The 12,499-nt window shown below is 62.3% G+C and overlaps 3 protein-coding genes across 3 annotated transcripts; 1 reads left to right on the plus strand and 2 right to left on the minus strand.

The window, feature by feature from the left end:
* The first annotated feature begins 288 nt into the window (after positions 1-288).
* On the plus strand, positions 289-1,021 carry TOMM5 (translocase of outer mitochondrial membrane 5). The gene is made up of 2 exons (XM_051777620.1): positions 289-478; positions 593-1,021. Exons 1-2 carry the CDS (start codon positions 358-360, stop codon positions 625-627), a joined length of 156 nt encoding a protein of 51 aa, XP_051633580.1. The 5' UTR covers positions 289-357; the 3' UTR covers positions 628-1,021.
* Positions 1,022-3,661: 2,640 nt separating this feature from the next.
* EMC4 (ER membrane protein complex subunit 4) lies at positions 3,662-5,433 on the minus strand. The gene is made up of 5 exons (XM_051777619.1): positions 5,321-5,433; positions 5,141-5,240; positions 4,559-4,712; positions 3,888-4,048; positions 3,662-3,736 (listed from the first exon to the last, which is right to left on the minus strand). Exons 1-5 carry the CDS (start codon positions 5,398-5,400, stop codon positions 3,701-3,703), a joined length of 531 nt encoding a protein of 176 aa, XP_051633579.1. The 5' UTR covers positions 5,401-5,433; the 3' UTR covers positions 3,662-3,700.
* An 832-nt stretch (positions 5,434-6,265) lies between these two features.
* Positions 6,266-8,271, minus strand: EXOSC5 (exosome component 5). Its single transcript, XM_051777616.1, has 6 exons — positions 8,138-8,271; positions 7,730-7,843; positions 6,906-7,027; positions 6,666-6,806; positions 6,505-6,594; positions 6,266-6,424 (listed from the first exon to the last, which is right to left on the minus strand). The coding sequence occupies exons 1-6, from the start codon at positions 8,241-8,243 to the stop codon at positions 6,332-6,334; spliced, it is 666 nt and encodes a 221-aa protein (XP_051633576.1). The 5' UTR covers positions 8,244-8,271; the 3' UTR covers positions 6,266-6,331.
* Between the last annotated feature and the right edge of the window lie 4,228 nt (positions 8,272-12,499).

The following is a 12,499-nucleotide window of genomic DNA, read 5'->3' on the forward strand; positions in this document are numbered from 1 at the left end:
TCCATGGAGGTGGCAGAGCCCGGAACAGCTGCTCAGGGAGGGTGTGGAGTCTCCCTGTCTGGAGACACTCCAGACCCACCTGGACACTTTCCTATGTCACCTGCTCCAGCCTTTCCCCAGGCTTGAAGGTTACAAAGATCAACCACCGAAGCAGCTCCTTTCCTAAGGAGACGTTTCCATAGTCCAGGTTTCCCAGCTCCGGGCGCTCCGGGACCCCCGGGATCGGGATCCCCCCTCCGCCAGCCTCCACGTGGTGCGGGCCGGGCGGAAGCGGCGTCACCACTCTCCGTGCGCACGCGCGGCCGCCCCGGTCACGTGTTGCCGCGGCGCGTGGCCGTGCCGGGATTTGGGATCGGGATGTTCCGCATCGAGGGGCTCGGGCCCAAGATGGACCCGGAGGAGCTGCGGCGGAAGATGCGCCGGGACGTGCTCTCCTCCGTCCGCAACTTCCTCATCTATGTCGCGCTGCTGCGGATCAGTGAGTGACCGGGATGGGACCGGGGTGTCCCCGCGCCCCCGGGGTGTCCCGGCTCCGGGATGTCCCCGCGCCCCCTCCTGATCCGGGCTGTGTCCCGTCTGTTTCCCTCCCCAGCGCCGTTCATCCTGAAGAAGCTGGACAGTATCTGATCCCGCGGACCCGGCCCCGCAGCTGCTCCCCCCGAGCCACAGGCGGTGCCGGAGGGACACGGACAGCCCGGAATTCCCAGGATGTCCCGTCCAGCACGCGCAGCCGCGCAGTCCGAGGAGGGGAAGGTGCCTGTTGTCCCTGCGGGTGAATCCCGGGCGCAGAGGGGGCCCTGCTGTGATCCAGCAGCGCTTCGTGCCGAACGTTCCCCGTGCAGTGCGAGCAAAGCCCGTCCCCATCCCGCGGGACGCGTCCCGTTCTGGCAGGGACACAGCTCCGGGACCGGCTGTGCTGTGCCTGCCCCCCGCACCCCGTCCTGTGTCACACCCAGTCCCCGCCGAGTCCAGCCCAGAGCACTTTGTTTCAAATAAACGGGAGAGCAGTTGTGTCACGGTCCCTGGTCACGCTGGGTTTACAATAACCATCAGGCACTGAAATACCGCGGGGGGTGGTGTGGGATTATATCCCTGGCTGCGCCTGGAGTTCACCCACTCCTCCTTTGATCCACCCTGTGCGGAGGGAGGGCAGAGGAAGAGCAAGGGTGTCCAGGTGGGGCAGAGCAATCCAAGGGGGAAGGGCAGCCTGGCCTGTGGCAGCTCCCCCTGGCACCAGAACCTCGGGGGTCTGTCCCTCGGGTCACAGTCCTGAGTGCCTGTCCCCAGTGGGTGTTGGAAGGGCAGTTCAGGCTTGGAAACAGGGTGTCCATTTGGGAGTGTAACCAAGTCACTTGGTCACTTCCCACCTGGAGCCTTGAGTGCCCACTGCACCCAGGGGAGTAGCCACCCGTGAGTGGCTCTGGATTCCAGTGGGAATGAAATCAGGGGTGTTCTTGAGCTCAGGTTGTGCTGTAGGTGCCTATTCTGGGGTGACCTGATGGCTGCTGAACCCAGGAGGAAGAGGCTTTTCCCTCTCTTGGCTCTTAGTAGTTGAATTTTCTGTCTGCTCTGGCCCAGGGACCTCTATCCCATGGTCCAGGTCCTGGTGCTGGGGACAGTCCTCACTCTATCTGCTGGACTTGGTGTGAGCCTATTCCAGGCTGGCTCCAGGGAGAAGATGGAGAACAAAGGTGTTCCCACATCCAGCATGTGACCCTGTCCACATGGGATCTCCAGGCACTCTCAGAGCAGCTGCTGCCGTGCCTTGGCATTTTCTGAAATTATGTTGCCATCACAATTCCTGTGCTCCCAGCACTAGCCAGGCATCTCTTCACTAATTCTTCCCACTTTCACCTCAAGTTTGGGTGTTCTGCTCCTACAGGGCATTGGGTTTGCTGATGGGGGGCTCTGTCATTCCCAGGGGCTGTCACATTGTCCCCCCCAGCAGCTCTGTGATTCCTCCACTCCTATGCTCAACACAAGGAGCTCCAAGGGGAGGGGTGTGGACCTTCCCAAAACTTAAGGGAACAGGGAATGTACAGGGGGAAGGAGCCCCTTGTCCTGCCATTACTGTGTGGTGTCCTGAGTGAGATGTGGCTGGGCCGGGCAGCCTCTGCACCTGGGAAGACACAGAAAGCTCCAAGAGAGGCCACTGGAGCAGTGGCTGGACATGAGCCCAGGTGTGCAAGAGGCCAGTGGCCCCTGAACTGTCCCAGCCATGGGGTGTCACAGCCCCAGGACAGTGCCCGTCCCTGTGCTGGCACTGCTGAGGCCCCTCATGTCCCATGTCCAGGTCTGGGCTCCTCAGACAGGAAGGACATGGAGGGGCTGGAGCGTGTCCAGGGAAGGCAACGGAGCTGGGAAGGGTCTGGAGCAGCAGGAGGGGCTGAGGGAGCTGGGGGGGCTCAGCCTGGAGAAAAGGAGGCTCAGGGGGGACCTTCTCACTCTCTGCAACCCCCTGACAGGAGGGGGGGGCCAGGGGGGGTCGGGCTCTGCTCCCAGGGAACAAGGGACAGGAGGAGAGGGAACGGCCTCAGGCTGTGCCAGGGGAGGGTCAGGTGGGACATCAGGAGGAATTTCTCCCTGGAAAGGGTGGTCAGGCCTTGGCAGGGGCTGCCCAGGGAGGTTTGGAGTCCCCATCCCTGGAGGTGCCCAAGGAAGGCCTGGCCATGGCACTGAGTGCTCTGGGCTGGGGGACAAGGTGGGCATCGGGCACAGGGGGGACTCAGTCTTGGGGGTCTTTTCAACCCAAACCCAAATGACTCTGTGGGGAGGTGAGGCCATAGGGGAAGGAGCCCCCACCCCACCTCAGGCCCCCCAGCACGGCTGTGGTGTCACAGGGGAGACTGGGATTTACTAGGATTGGACTCTGGGCCCTATAGAATTACCATGGAGTCCTGGATCATAGTCACAGCCCGGGAGGGGGCACTGGGCCATACTGGAAGGTCTGGGCTCTACTGGGAGCAATAGTGGAAGAAATTATTGCAAAAATGGGGAAAAATGCATGAAAAAACAAGGGAAAGGGGGGAAAACGGGGCAAAAAGGGGTAAGAAGCTGGAAGAAAACCAGGGAAATTTGTGCAGAATAACGTGGTGAAATGGGGTAGAAAACAGCAGTGTGCTGCCCTGGCTCCCCCACCACCACTGCTGTATGGATCCAGTGCTTCCAGTATAGCACCAGTGCTGGCAGTAAAATGCCAGTCTGAACCACAGCTTTTCAGGTAGGATCACAGCATGGCCTCTACACTCCTAGTGTGGACCCAGCACTCCCAGTACAACACCAGCACAACATACACTTAAACCAAGATCCTGATATGATCCCCAGTGTTCCCAGTACAGAGCCACCCTCGGGCTGCCATTCTCCCAGTATGATCCCAGTATGGGCTACAAGGCCTCAAGTACACTTCCAGGGTTCCCAGTATGGCCCCAGACATGGGGACATGGGGCTCCAAGTACAGTTCCAGTGCACTCTCAGTACAGTCCCAAGGTTCCCAGGGCACTCCCAGCACAGACTCTAGAGCTCCCCCAATGCACTCATGGTGCTCCCAGTGTGGTCCCCAGCACTGCCATTACAGCCCCGCAAACACTTTTTGCTTTGCCCCATCCCAGTGCCTCCTTGGGCACCTCAAACCCTCTGAATTCCCCCCAAAAACAACATCACATCCTGCCATCACCTTTATTGGTGAGTGGGCATGGGGGGGTCACAGGATCAGGCCCCCACCAGTGAACTCCATTCGCTGCCGAGAGAAGGGAGAGAGGAAGGGGGTGAGTGGGGGGACCCCAGAATCCCTGGGGGGCCCAGGACCCCTTTCCCTGGGGGATCCCCAGGACCCCTGCTCTCCCACGGGGACCCCCAGGCCCCCCACCCCCAGGGGACCCCGTGCCCACCTGCGGGGGGGTGACGAAGGCCAGCCAGTCAGAGGGGCGGGTGGGCAGCAGCCCCATGGCCTGGCACTTGTAGAGGGCCAGTGCCAGCCCCAGCCCGTTGCCCACCAGGAACACAAGCCCCTGCAGTGCCCGCCGGCTCGAGCTCTCCAGGGCCTTCAGGGCTGGGGGGACAGAGGGGGTCAGGGGGGATTTGTCAGGGACCCCCAGGCTGCTGAACTGGCATGGGGGGTTACTGGGGGCTGTGAGGGGTGGGCAGCTGCTGGGGGAGTGCTGGGGGGGTGGGTGGGACTGACATGGGGGTGACTGTGAGGGGGCTGTGGAGGACACTCAGGGGACCATGGGGACACCCAGGGGTCAGGGGGGGCTGTGGGAGACACCTGGGGGGGCTGGGGAGGACATCCAAGAGACTGTGGGTGTCTGTGTGGACACCCAGGGGCACACAGACCTATGGGGGACACCTGGGGGGCTCTGGGGACACCTGTGGGTGTCAGTGTGAAGCCCCAGGGGTCCATGGTGTCTGTGTGGACCCCCAGGGATGTCTGTGTGGTGGCTTTGGGGACTCCCAGGGGCCAGGGGTGTCCCCAATGGCCCCATGGTGTCCATGGGTGTCTGTGTGTCTATCCATGTGTCCTTCTAGGGCCCATCGCCCCCACCATGGGGGCTGTACTCACTGGCAGACAGGGACATGAGGGCCTGGAGCGGGCGCCAGCCCATCATGCAGACCATCATGGCCGGGAAGATGGAGATGGTGTTCCCAGCCATGTACATGATGAACAGGTTCATGGGGATCTGCTTCAGCGGTGCCAGCGCCACATCCCAGCAGCGCTGCAACGACAGGGAGGAGGGGGAGCTGGGGCACCCACAGTGACGCTACCTCGGGGAGTGGGGGGACACCAGGGACCAACCCCCTTGGGTGTGGGGAGACCCAGGGCAGGGACCATCCCCCATGGGGACGTGGGATTTGGGACACCGAGGGAACCACCCCCATGGAGGGCTGGAGTGTGGAGGGCCACAGAGAGACCCCCTCCCACGGGGAAGCCGGGATACTGGGGGAGCTGGGGTAGGGACCACCCTCCATGGGAAATCTGGGGGGGACCCGGGCAGAGACCACTCCCATGGGACAGGGAGCACCCCCCGTGAGGGGCCCGGGGAGTGGGGACACAGAGGGGCCACTCTCCGGGAAGGGCGGGATTGAGGGGGCCCCCGGAGCCGGGACGCCCCGCAGGAGGTCCCAAGGGCTCCCCCCGTCCCACCTTCTCCATGAGGATCTTGTCGCTCTCGTGGACGCCGCCCTCCCCCAGCTGCCGGTCGGCGAACCCGAGCGGGCCGCGGCCCTCGGCGGCGCCGCGGGGCCTGCGGGCACAGGGCGGGGCTGAGTGGGGGTGCCGGCACCCAGACCCCCCGCGTCCCCCCCGCGTCCCCTCGTCCCTCACCGGCCCCCCGGGGCCGCCCCCAGGTCCAGCGACCACTTGAAGCGGCGCCCCCGCACCGCCGCCGCCGCCGCCGCCGCCATGGCCGCAGTCACGTGTGCGGCCACGTGGGGCACCCCGGGGGTTCACCCCTCTTTCCTGTTTTTCATCCCAAAGTTCCACCGCAGCTTCTTTGGATCTACTGGGGTTTGATTTTGGTTTCTTTGTTGTTTTTTTTTTAGTGGGCTTCTCTCGTGGGTTTATTTTTTATTATTTTTTTTCTAAGCGGAGCGTTGGCACGCCCTCATTGCAACGCCATTTGACATCATTTCCCACTCCACGTTACACCCCATTATGGGCCCCATTGGTAACACTTATTGCATCCCACATCCCTCACTGTCTCTTCTCACTACCGCCATATCCCCCCACTGATCCTCCACCGTCATACTTATTACGCTCAAAACTCCCCGTTATTGCACCCCCAATCCCCCTACTCCACCCCGTTATCATCCCCACCCCAAAATTCCACATTTCGCCCCCACCCCCCGCGCAGTGAGACGCTCCAGCTCCCCCCGCCCCGCGGCGCGTGGTTTCCCAACCACGTGATTCCTCCCGACCGCTCTATTGGCCGCGGCAGAGCAAGCCCCGCTCAGGAAGGATCGATCCGTCCCTCCGCGGCGCCGCCATTATGAGAAGGTCAAGGCCTGGCAACGGGCACAACGCACCCAGCGGCGACCCCATTTGGGTGTCCCGGCTCTGAGCGGTACCGGCGCCGCCTGTTCCTGTCCCAGCATAACACGTGTCCCAGCCATGTCCTGTGTGGGCCCCACTTTGGGGGCCGTGTCAGGAGAGGCGTTCCCAGGCACGTCCCCCACTCTTGGGGGCTCAGGACATGTGTCCTGGGCACGTCCCTGTGTGCCCCCCACTCTGGGGGGCCTCTGTGGCACGGGATGGAGTCGAGAGGCACAGTAGATACAGAAAGGTCCTTTACTGAGCATGAGGTCCGGGCCGGCCCGGCCGCCCGCAGGGTCCCAGTCAGGACTTGGAGTACCTGCGGCGCAGGGAGTCGCGGTAGAACTGGAAGATGGTGTCTGCGGCGCGCTGGGCTGTGACCAGGCACTGCTGCATCTGAGGGGGAACAGGGGCGGGATGGGGGCCAGGCTCCCCCTGAGGGGCTCCCACACCCCCAAACCCCCGAGGTCCCTCACCTCCTCCACGGAGCAGCTGCCCTTGGTGGTGGCCATCAGCACCTTCCTCTCCCTGCTGTCGATGGCGAAGGTGAGCACGGCACGGGCCTCCTGTGGGACCAAGGGGTCAGGGGAGCTCAGGGGGCACACACAGGGCCGGGCACCCCCCTCCCGGGGCTCACCTGCTCCTGCCGCGCCGTGGGGTCAAGGGCGATGGTGCCGTCGGGGCTGAGGGCGCAGGTGACGCCGCAGAAGAGAGAGGAGAGGGGCAGCCCCGCGTCCAGCAGCCCCATGCAGGCAGCGTTCAGGCAGCATGACAGCAGCTGGGGGTCACAGTCAAGGGACACAGCGCAGCTCCGGCCCCCTAACCCCAAACCCACCACTCCGAGCTGTTCCCCCAAACCCTCCCCGCCAAAGGATACCGATCCAGCATCGCTGAGCACCTGCAGCACCAGGGTGATGGCCGTGCGCGGGTGCAGCACGCCCAGCACCACGGCCTCACACGTCTGGCGCAGCTGCTGCTCCCGGCTCCGCTCCAGCACCCCTGCAAACCACAGCATGCACGTGCCCCTGAGAAAGGCTGTTGTCTGATGATTGGTCTGTGCTTTCTAGCCTCCAGAACGGAGATTAAACCCACGGATCAGAGAGCAGCCAACGAGCTCTGAGTGATGTCGAGGTGATGGAAACACAAATTCCTGTTTGGTGGAACTGCCTTGTTAAGGTTTAGAGCTGGACACGTCTCAGTAATCTCAGCCCTGGGGGAGGGTATCACAGCTTGGGAGGAAGGATTTCCACTGGCAGTGGGCACAGGGAACGCAGAATTTATGGCCCGGCATCCGGCAGAACCCCCAAGATAAGAAAGGAACTAATAAAGACAATTTAGCACCTGGGCTGAAGCAGTTCCCACTGGATTCAGGGTGATTCCAGCAGGGGCAGGCTGTGACCACCAACCCAAGAAACACCCCAACCCAAAGGAAGAGAAACACTGAGCATGACCAACTAGCACGAGAAGCGAGAGAGTCATTAACCAACAGAATAGTAATTAACAAGAGAACTATGTAACCTATAGCCGATGAACATTAATGCCTTTGTTTGCTAAAATGTATAACACTGTATAAACAGTAACAAGTTCCAAAGTTCGCAGTGCTATATTTGCGGATTAGCTGCCCAGCAAACTGTAAATGAAGAGCTGTAAATAACTCCAACACCTCGGTTCCCTGTTTTGGGGGAGGGCCGGGGGTCCCACCTGGCAGCCCCACCTTGGGGCGCAGCAGCACCTCCAGCGCCGCCCGGTCCGGCAGCTCCTTGCTGAGCTTCGCCTCAGCGGGGCCGTAGAGCCCGGCCAGGACTGAGGTGTCACCTGCGGACAGGGAGAATGGGATGGAAGGGAAGGGATGGGGAGAGATAGGATGGGGAGGGGAGCCCCCAAGGAGAGCCGCGGAGGGCTGGGAAGGGCACGTGGGGAAACCCAGGAAGAGGAGCCCCGGGGAGCGGAGTCCCCAGAGCCTGCAGGACGGGCAGCCCCGGGAAACGGGGGAAGACCCTGCGGGAAGAGCTGGGAAGGGGAAATGGGGACCCCGGGAATGTGGCCCCACAGATCCCCCAGGAAGGAGAGCCCTGGGAGGGGTAGCCCCGGTGGTTCGGCCCCACAGACCCTGCAGGAAGGCGGCCGAGCCGTCGGGCCGCGAGAGTAGCCCCTGCTCGCAGGAGAAGGGCCGCAGGCAGCACTGCCCGCCCGGCTCCGCCACCGTCTCCATCATCTCCTCTTCCTCCTCCTCTTCCTCCGAACCTTCCGCTTCCGGGTCGTGGGCCAGCAGCCAATCAGCGCCTGCTGTCGCGACTGGGCCCCGCCCCCGCGGCATCGCGAGGGCGTTCGGGTCGCGCCTGGAGCCGGGGCTGGGCCAGGCGGGAAGGGCGGGATCGGACCCCTGTTCCCCCTCACACCGGAGCCAGCCCGGACCCGGGGGACGCGGGGGAAGGAACACCCAGCCCGGCCAGAGAGAGCCGCGAGCAGCACCCGAACCGCACCCTGGCGGGGCAAACCACGGCGGCGGCGGGTGCTGCTCTGCTGCTCTCCGTCATCTGCGGAAAATCCTCCTGGGAGCCTCGGCCGTGGTCCCACAGACAAGCCGAGGGTCCTGCCGGCTGCCCCGGCCGCGCTGGGACCCTGGGCTGGGGGAGGGGAACTGGGGAGACCCCCCGAGGGCTGCGGGGCAGGAAGGGGCTGGACACGGGGACATCGCTGAGCCTACGGAACGCGGGAATCTGCCAGTGGCATCACCTGTTACCCTCCGCTTTTATGTGAACATGTGGCACCCCCCGGGCAATAACAAGGTGATTCCTGGGGATATGGAGCCCAGTGGCAGCAGCAGGATCTACCCCCCCATCCTCGGTGGCCTGGATGGGCTAAAGGACAGTGCCAAACCTCCTTCTCCCTCCTGCAGCTGCTCCTCTTCAACCCTGTGATCCATCTGGGGATCCAGCCCCCAAGCCCTTCCCAACCCAAACTTTCTCCCACTGTCAGGCTGTGCCTGCCTTTTTCCCTGTCCCATTCCACATCCCACATGTGGGCAGCTGCCCAGACCATCCTTAAACCCCACAACCAGGCAGAGGCTGCTTCATCCTGAGGGGGAGCTGAGGACATCAGCCTTGGGCCTTTGGGTTTCTCTGCCCTCCTGGGGACTCCTGCACCATTCCCAGGTCCCTGCTTGGAAAGAACTGATGACTTCCCATAGTGGAAATGAAGATATGTCAGCAATGGATTTGACTGAAGGGATCTGAAAGGGGATGGGAACCTCAGCTGGCAAAATGAGACACAAGAATCTTTCTGCCCACGAGAGCTTTGGCATCACCATGGCTCCACTCAGGATTTCCCTGGGAGGTGGTGTCGGGGCACTGGGGGTGTGAGAGCCTCAAAGACGGGAAAAGGGCCTCAGGAGAAGGGGGAGGAAGCAGCACTCAGAGACTGTGTCAAGGAAATTTATTTCCTTCTCTTTTTCCTCCTCCTGGGCCGCAAGGAACCGTGGCGGTCACGGGCCCTCCTCTTTCGGGGGTGCCGGTGCTGCCGGCGCTCATGGCCCCTGTCCTGGTCGGGAGTAGAGGGACCTGGAGCCTCTGTGGGCTCCTGGGCCACGTCCTGGGGCTGCTCCTGCTCAGCAGGGACGGGCACACATGGGGGGTGGCTGGGACTCCCAGGGAGGGCCTCTGATGTGCTGAGCTGGTCCTCTGGGCCCAACCCCAGGGGGTCACAAGTGTCGGCCTGGCTGGGCCTGGGGGTACCCCCTGGGCTGTGGGTGGGGGTGCCCCCCGGGCTGGCAGTGGGGGTCCCCCCTGGTGAGGAGGAGCGGCTGGAGCTGGACACGGAGCTCCTGCCCCGGTCCCTGGCAGGTTGGGAGCGGTGCAGCTGCCAGGCCTCGCCACACTGGCTCAGGGTGACATGGACCAGTCCGTGCACCAGCGGGGCCGTGTATTCCCCCAGGTAGTTCTGCAGTATCTGGGCCAGCGCGTCCCTGTGGGGGCCGTAGATGCAGAGGGCGGAGAGGGCAATGCTCTCCACCTCGCGGGCCTCCCACCAGCGCGGGCCGTGGATCGCCTCCAGGCTGTGCCGCAGCCACGGCCGCACCGGGTCCAGCAGATGCTCCTGCCCGTGCAGCAGCTCCGCCCAGAGCTCGGCCGGGAGCGCCCGCGTGGGGCCGGCCGGGGCCGGGGGACTCCGGGGGCAGCGGGGCCAGGGGCAGGTCTCGACCAGGCGGAACTGAGCCCTCCGTGCCCCCGGCGAGCGCCCCGGCGGGCTGAGGATGCACTGCAGGAAATCGGCGTCGCCGAGCACGGAGAAGCGGGCGGCGATGACGGGGCTGCGGCAGCGGGGGCAGGCGGGGTCCGCGGCCGTGCCCCGCAGGAGACAGCCCAGGCAGAACGCGTGTCCGCAGGGCACGGCCAGGCTGTCGCAGCTCACGCGGTGACACACCGGGCAGTCCCACTCGGTCTGCGTGGCCCGGCTCGCCCGCCGCGGCGGGTCGGGCAGCGCCCGGGACGGGGCGGGGCCCATCGCGGGCACCGGGGCCGGGCCGGGCCGGGCCGGGCGGCTGCACTTAACGGTCCCGAAGGGCTCTTCCGACCCTGGCGATTCTGTGGCGCTTCCCAAGGGTGTCGGGCACTGCACGGTGGAACGGGACCATGGTCAGAGGCTGTCCCGGGGCGGGGAGGACGCAATGCCCAGGCCCCTCCAGGACACCCTCCCCACTCCCCGAGCCCAGCGCACACCCCATGCACAGACACCCGCGAGGAGTTTCCCCACAGCCTCACCTTCCCTGCTGCAAACAGCCGCAGTGTCCGGCTGCCCAAACCAGACAGGGCTGAGCAAACACAGGGAATGGCCCCAGAGGAGTCACCGAGCTGCCAGGGGAGCCCCCGAGGCACCACCAGCCCCGGGAGAAGCCTCGCTCAACCCTCCAGACTTCGCAGTCCCACTCAGGAGTCCAGGCTCAAGCCACAGTGTCCCGGGCTCTGCTGGGCCCAAACACAATCGGGGAGGGGGGTGACATCACAACACCTCCCCCGGTGGGGTCACAACGGGCCGCTTGGGATGTCACCTTCTGCCAGCAGGTGATGTCACAACGCGACATCCCCTCCCACCCCGGGCGGAATCGGGCGAAAAGAAAGGAAATACTGTTTCCTGTGTTTTAACGTCTACATTTCCGTGCTGCTCTCCATCACCCACATCCATGTCCGTGTTCCTGTCCCCGCTCTCCCGGGACGCAGAGCTCGGTGGGAGCTGCCAGCACCGAGGGCAGCACATCCTCTGCACCAAACCCCCCCAGCCGCACCCGGACACTGAGTGCGGGGTGAGCTCCAGCGCGAGCCGCGGGGGCTCCCCAAAGGCTGCCATGGCTGTTCAAATGCTCTGACCACACCAAGAGGGCCCACGTATCTGTCCTTTGTGGGATGCTCCTAAATCACCCCTATCCAAAGGACAGACCTTCTTTCCCTACCACGTAATTGGGACACTGCTGAGGAACCGAAATGGACCCTGGAGAGAGGTAAGAGGGTGGGCTGCAGCACTGACATGTTCCCAGCACTGCCCTCTGCCTCACCTGGAGCTGAGGGGATGGTAACTGGGCACTGCTTTGACGGGGCACTCACCAGCACAGCAAGAAATTGGGGCTTCAAAGAGAATAATGCTCTCTTTGTGTGTGTGGTGTTTTCATGTGAAACAGGTTTTATGTAATTACTGTATAGTCACACAGCCCAGTCTCTGCCATTACAGGGTGTAATTTGCCAGGTGAGGACTGAATTTGGCCCTACCAAGGGCAAGGCCAACGGGAAACAGCTGATGTGAAAGTAACTGTTAATACCTGGCACTACAGTAAGGAAAACTGAAAAGACACAACGAAGGAGCTTGGGGCTGTGCCTGCAAAACAAAAGACAGTATTTCCTGCCTTATTGTCATTTGCACTGGAGGCACCCCAGAAACAGCCCATCCAAAGCACCGTGGAGAGGAAGAACAGTGCTGATGGGCATCAACAACCAAAGACATTTTGACTTTGCAGCAATGAGCTGCAACAGAATTTTAGAACTAGGAGGGAAATTTCTCTCTTCAAAATTAAACAGCTGTAGATGGAAAGACTACACCTGTCCCTTAGGTGTAATAGCATTGACCCAAGGTCTGGGTGGATAAACACGTGTCTTCTCTTACTAAACTCTGGCTGTGAGCTATACAGAAATGCAAACGTGCACCACACAAAGGAATTTGGTTCCACTTTTTTCTTCACTCCTGTGGTATCACTATCCCCAGCACTGTACCACTGTACCATGTGTCACTTACCAAACACAAAATCAAGTGCAACCTAAGGAGAAAAACTGCACTTTATACACTTTAAACTTCCTAGAGAGAACAACTTCAGCTTGATTGTTGCATTTTCCCCTCCATAAGTTATGAAAATATCTTTCAACAAGGAATCCAAAATAAGCTATGGTACAACATATAAACTTACTTATAAAGACAAAAAAATCTGAA

This window comes from Manacus candei, unplaced genomic scaffold (assembly GCF_025592945.1).
Source record: "Manacus candei isolate 608988 ecotype Guabito, Panama unplaced genomic scaffold, ASM2559294v1 h1tg000010l, whole genome shotgun sequence".
Taxonomy (NCBI): Eukaryota; Metazoa; Chordata; class Aves; order Passeriformes; family Pipridae; genus Manacus; species Manacus candei.

Excerpts from the sequence above, each read along its gene's own strand:
- EMC4 (XM_051777619.1), bottom strand. The coding sequence starts at position 5,400 with ATGGCGGCGGCGGCGGCGGCGGCGGTGCGGGGGCGCCGCTTCAAGTGG. Across the intron at positions 5,241-5,320 it reads GGGGCGGCCCCGGGGGGCCG|GCCCCGCGGCGCCGCCGAGG; the intron begins GTGAGGGACGAG and ends CTGTGCCCGCAG. Across the intron at positions 3,737-3,887 it reads CCTTCGTCACCCCCCCGCAG|CGAATGGAGTTCACTGGTGG; the intron begins GTGGGCACGGGG and ends TTCTCTCGGCAG.
- TOMM5 (XM_051777620.1), top strand. The coding sequence starts at position 358 with ATGTTCCGCATCGAGGGGCTCGGGCCCAAGATGGACCCGGAGGAGCTG. Across the intron at positions 479-592 it reads TGTCGCGCTGCTGCGGATCA|CGCCGTTCATCCTGAAGAAG; the intron begins GTGAGTGACCGG and ends TTCCCTCCCCAG.
- EXOSC5 (XM_051777616.1), bottom strand. The coding sequence starts at position 8,243 with ATGATGGAGACGGTGGCGGAGCCGGGCGGGCAGTGCTGCCTGCGGCCC. Across the intron at positions 7,844-8,137 it reads CTCGGCCGCCTTCCTGCAGG|GTGACACCTCAGTCCTGGCC; the intron begins GTCTGTGGGGCC and ends CCCTGTCCGCAG. Across the intron at positions 7,028-7,729 it reads CCCCAAGGTGGGGCTGCCAG|GGGTGCTGGAGCGGAGCCGG; the intron begins GTGGGACCCCCG and ends TGTGGTTTGCAG.